Below are 5735 nucleotides of genomic sequence, written 5' to 3'. Positions count from 1 at the left end.
GCTTATAAAAACAACTTATTGATTTATTCCGGTGTGGCACAGGTAATAAGCACTTTTGAGTGTTTGGATAAACAACTTATACCGGTGTCAAACCGGTAATAAAGAGTTTTATTACAAGTTAAACCCTTCTAACTTATAATAAATTTATAAAAAATCATAAGTTATTTCAAATAAGGAATTTCAAACACCATTGATTATGCAACAAGATTAAAAAAGAGAAAAGGAAAGAGGGAGGAAAGGTAATGCATCTAAAACTTCAATCTTGAAACCAACAGACCACAAAAACATTCATCTGGAACTAAAATTATAAAGAAGTGGTACCAACTTTACAAAAGCCAATTTCCAAGAACCTACCCCTTTGCCTTTGCCCCCTGCTTTCTTCATATGTGCATGCACCATCACCACACACACACACTCTCTCTCTCTCTCTCTCTATATATATATATATATATATATATATCTATATCTTCATCTATATATACATATATAATCCACACACACTCACAAACACACTTCAAACTACTATATATTCCACAAAGCCCACCTCACAAACTGTTCAATTTCTTGATGGAATCATTCAATAGATGCTCATCAGCTACTTCATCTTCATCTGATTCATCAGACTGCTCTCATTCAGCTCGGAAAATTGATAAGATCAAGGGTCCATGGAGTGCTGAAGAAGATCGGATCCTTACCCGACTTGTTGACACTTATGGGCCTCGAAACTGGTCGCTTATTAGCAAGTACATTAAGGGAAGGTCCGGCAAGTCATGTAGGCTCCGGTGGTGTAACCAGCTCAGTCCCAATGTGCAGCACCGGCCGTTTTCTGCGGCGGAGGATCAAACCATTTTGGCTGCTCATGCTCAGTACGGCAACCGGTGGGCTACCATTGCTCGGTTGCTTCCTGGCCGGACCGACAATGCGGTTAAGAATCATTGGAATTCAACGTTGAAGAGGAGGCAGAGTTTTGTGACTCAAACCAGCAGGTCGGAATCGGAAAAGGAGTTTTTGAGCTTCGGGACTGCTCATATGTCGCCGGGATCGGTGTCTAATGGGGATGCGGCGGCGGATGTAGATGATCCGATGACGACTCTTTCGTTGGCTCCGCCGGGGATGGGTGGATATGAGTCGGCGGAGAAGAGGACGGAGAATGTACCGGCGGGATTTTGGGATGTCATGAAAGGGGTGATTGCGAGGGAGGTTAGAGATTATGTGACGTCGTCGTTTCCTGAGACTTCTGGATTTCAATAACATTTGATGGATTTTATTATTTATTTTCCTTTTCCTTTTCTAATGCTAATTATTCATGAATGTTTTTTTTATCAATATCAAAATTAAGAGTAATTTACGGATTCAGTCCTTGTGGTTTATGAATTGTTATGGACTTGTTCGTTTTTTTTCATTTGTTACATAACAAGTTTCCACCTATATAATTTGTTTTGATTTGATCTCTTACCATAACATTTGGTCATCAAATCTCTCACACCTTGACCGTTGACGTCCCACTGCCACCTCCTTCTCTGGCATCATACCGCAACTTCCATCTCTTGTGCTCCCACACCGACCTCTATCTCGAGCGCCTCCAACTCGGTTCACCGGACCCTCATCCCCATTCCCTATATTCATATATGTCCTCGTTTTATAAAAGTTTGACAAAAATGTGAAATCAAAATGAAGTTATAAAATTACCATATTACCCTTGCACATAATGTAAGTGGTGGATGTGTGTTATAGACAAATTCAAGACACATAGACATATAGAGGGTTATCATGGAATATATGAGAAAAGAAAGACCAAGTCCATAACAATTTACAAACACAACTCTAATATTAAAATTGAAAATAATTTAAATAATATAATAAAAAAGCCACACATCACTTAAAATTGTATTCATGGTTCTTTTTTTTTCTTTTTCTTTTTTACTTATTATTATGTTATAACGTATTTTTAAAGATATCAAAGTAAAGATGTAAATTACACATTAAAAATAAATAAAACTTTAATAAAAAAATATTATAACAGTTTCGATATGTTTAATCAACTAGATGGGTATTCGTGCAATGCAGTGAGATAAATCTCAATTTTAATGTTTAATTTTTATTCTTTGTTTATTTTATATGGTTTTGAGAAAAGGGTAATGTTTTTATTTTTGAATTAAAATATAAATTTAAATATAACATAAAAAATTGTAAAAAAAAATAAATCGATAATAATATCAAATCAGCTATTTAATAGTTTTTTATTTATTTATGTAACTTCTTTAATTCAATTTTTTATTGTAACTTAATTTAGATTTAATAACAAAATAATTTATTTTTGGTTTAATTATATAACTTTTTTATAAAAATAATAGTTAAACATTCTATTAGAACTCATAATTATCTTAATTATATTTTAGATTTTCTATATTTAAAATCAATGTTTATCTTATATTTAATTATGTTTATCAGTAGTTAGTTACACGAATTTTAAAATGAAGCTTTAATAAGTTATACTTACGCAAAATTATTTGTAATCTTAAATTTTAAGTAATATGCATCAATAAACAGTACTTCACGTATAAAAATGGTTTTCAAGAGTTTTTTAAAATGCTTTATAATATAGTATAGATTTTCAACCAAATGACGGATTCTTCAAACCGACATACAGTACTGCAAAATTTTTAAAAAATAATTTGTTCTTTTCTTTTAACAAATACATTTTATATTTAATTCAGAATCTGAAAATAGTGTGGATACAATCTTTACAATTATGAGTCCAAAATTAGTGGATCAATGTTTATCGGTAAAAGTTTTTTTTTTTTTACATAAACTTGTCAAATGGATTAAAGGTTAGGCAAACAAATGCCGACACTAAAATCGACAATCTTTGTCAAATTTTAACATACAATAATTATTCGGTAGCGGACTTTTTTAACCTATTAAATCGATAAAGTTAAAGTTGCTCATATTAAAACTTGATTTTATCATATCCCTTATAATTATTCATAACGAAATTTTAATCAGTTACAAATAATTTACCTGCGTCTTACTAAATGACAGTAAAACCATATCACCTGTGATTTACCAAACAATGGATTTTTTACATCGAGACTATAAATCTGTATGCTTTTACTAAAACGCTCGTATATTTGGTGCAATTTTTGCATATGCAAGTTTGGTTTATTCATTTTTGTTTGGCGTGTGGATTAAACGATTTTTCTAATTATAATTATGAGAGTGTGACAAGTATGTTGATTATTTAATGCAGAGAGGAAGGCAATAAAAAGTTAGATAATAGAAAATAAAAAAGGAGGATGCTTTGCGGAAAGGTGGTGGAAATACGACAAGTGATCGGGGTCACGATGTCCCTCATATATATATCGAATGGGGGCCCTTTTACATATTTGGTCCAAAACACACTCACAATCTTCTGGATCATGTTATAAACGTGTTTCAATTAAATTAACATCTTTCTTCATAGACCACATGTATTAGTATCACATTTTCTTTTATAATATATATATATATATGGACCTAATCAAATGAAAACTAATTAGTTTGTGGTAAAGGTAAGATACAATCTCAACCACAAATCAATAAATAAATTAGGAAATTTATAATTTTGGTAATTTTGAATTAAAATTTCAATGCAAGGACATTTTAGGTATTTTAAAACTCTTCTCTCTTCTATCCTTGTCCTCCGGCCACCATCCTCCGGCCACCGTCCTCCGGTGATACCACAATGGTATCACAATGCATCATATATGTGTTTGGGTATCACACTGAGATCGTTTGTGTGGTCGATCGGAAATGTAACACAATGATATCACAATGCATCTTATATATGCTTGAGTATCACATTGTGTCTTTTGTTTAACAGAGTCAATATTTTTGGGAATCACCATGGTATCACTGGAGAACGGTGGCCGGAGGACGGAGAGAGAAGAGAAAATACCTAAAATGTCCTTGCATTAAAATTTTAATTCAAAATTACCAAAATTATAAATTTCCTAATTTATCTATTGATTTGTGGTTGAGATTGGATCGCACGGTTACCACAAACTAGTCAGTTCTTCCTTGAATGAGCCATATATACACACACCTCTATATATACACACACACACATATATATATATACATATATAAGGTTGGGTTTCGATGAGAAAATAAGTTATGATGAGAATCGTAAAAAAATATCTCCACTCTTAGATTAATCATAATTGAATGTCAACACTAATGATGTGTATCGAGATGCACTGGATCAATTTCATTCTAAAACGCAATTCATGTATGGACATGAGATTAAAAATAATTAAGGGTTCAAATATAATCTTTCGCTTCTTACCATAACTTGCTTTTTCACACGATAATCCCTCTATATATATATATATATATATACATATATATGTATACACACATACTAACATACATATGGTTGGGTTCAAACGGGAGTCTGGTCAAAATAAAAAAGTACGAGAAAACTTATATCACACGTTATTTTAGTATAAAACCACGTGAATTATGCTATATGTATTCCCATGTTTTGTTAGTTTGAACCTCCATATATATGTTTATAGGGGTGGGTTCATGTGAGAAACCATAAAAATTTGAGAATCGTTAACACTTGTATATTTAATGATGCATATACAGTAACGAATTTTAATGAGCATATGCATCAATGCACACGCGTGCGCGCGCGCGCGCACACACACACACACACACACACACACACATATATATATATATATATATACACACACTTACATACATAGTATATATATATTGATAATATACTCATTGACGGAATACATATTTTGATATTGTATATGTATCGATTAATATACATGTACTCAGTTATTTTGTGGTTTTCACATAAACATGATAATAAAAACTAAATAATAAAATACAAAAATGGTCAAATCAAGTGCAATATCACATGTTGTTTTACATTAACAATCTACAAAAAGATGTGCATGCGATGTGGCCCGCGACCTTAGCAATCAAAGTCGCATGAATCACATTTGGTTTTATATGTGATTTTAGTATAAAATTAAATGATGCCACCGTTTTAATTTTTTATTCTCTTATTTAATTATTGTTATCGTATGAATCTGATTCTCTCTCTATATATAACACATATACTTTATCGTGCATGCATAGGGTAAATTTTATTCTAGATCAAGATCGAAAAGTTAATACAAATTTTAATATAAAAATAAAAATTTATATTTGATATGCTAATTTTACTTTATTTTTCTATGGAAAATTTATTTCAATTATACAAAACAATCTATCAAGTCATCTTTTAATTACGTTTACATCTCTAAAAATTTAACTCAAATCTCCAATGAATCTTGTGAATTTGTCATTGTATTCTAAAAAATTTAAGAGTTTTAACAGATCTTGACTAAATAGTTTATAAGATAACACAGATCTTCCTTTTAAACTGCTACAAATGTCTAAATGTTTTTTTATCTGTAAGATTTAATATATATTTTAGAAAGCATGGGTGTTTGGGTTAACTTGTATGCAACTCGATTCAATGGGGTTTGAAGTTAACAACGAGACAAACCATCTGATGGTCCTAAGCAGAGTTGAACTTGTGACGTTCTAGGAGTAAATCCAGATCTTACGAGTTGAGCTCCAATGAGAAATTCTTGACTGGTACATAATTTGATAATAAGCTGATATTGTTCATTTACTAATATAAGCAAACTACAAGATTTAAAATTTTAGATTAATTCATTGGGAGC

General features: G+C 31.3%; 1 protein-coding gene across 1 annotated transcript; it reads left to right on the top strand.

Annotated features, from left to right (window-relative positions):
* The first annotated feature begins 492 nt into the window (after positions 1 to 492).
* Positions 493 to 1374, top strand: LOC112511453 (transcription factor MYB44-like). Its single transcript, XM_025117075.1, has one exon. The coding sequence runs from the start codon at positions 568 to 570 to the stop codon at positions 1249 to 1251; it is 684 nt and encodes a 227-aa protein (XP_024972843.1). The 5' UTR covers positions 493 to 567; the 3' UTR covers positions 1252 to 1374.
* The last annotated feature ends 4361 nt before the right edge of the window (positions 1375 to 5735 follow it).

This window comes from Cynara cardunculus (assembly GCF_001531365.2).
Source record: "Cynara cardunculus var. scolymus isolate 2C chromosome LG 4, CcrdV1, whole genome shotgun sequence".
NCBI classification, from domain to species: domain Eukaryota; kingdom Viridiplantae; phylum Streptophyta; class Magnoliopsida; order Asterales; family Asteraceae; genus Cynara; species Cynara cardunculus.
Note: the sequence above shows the minus strand (reverse complement) of the source record. Positions and strands in the feature narration are given on the sequence as shown.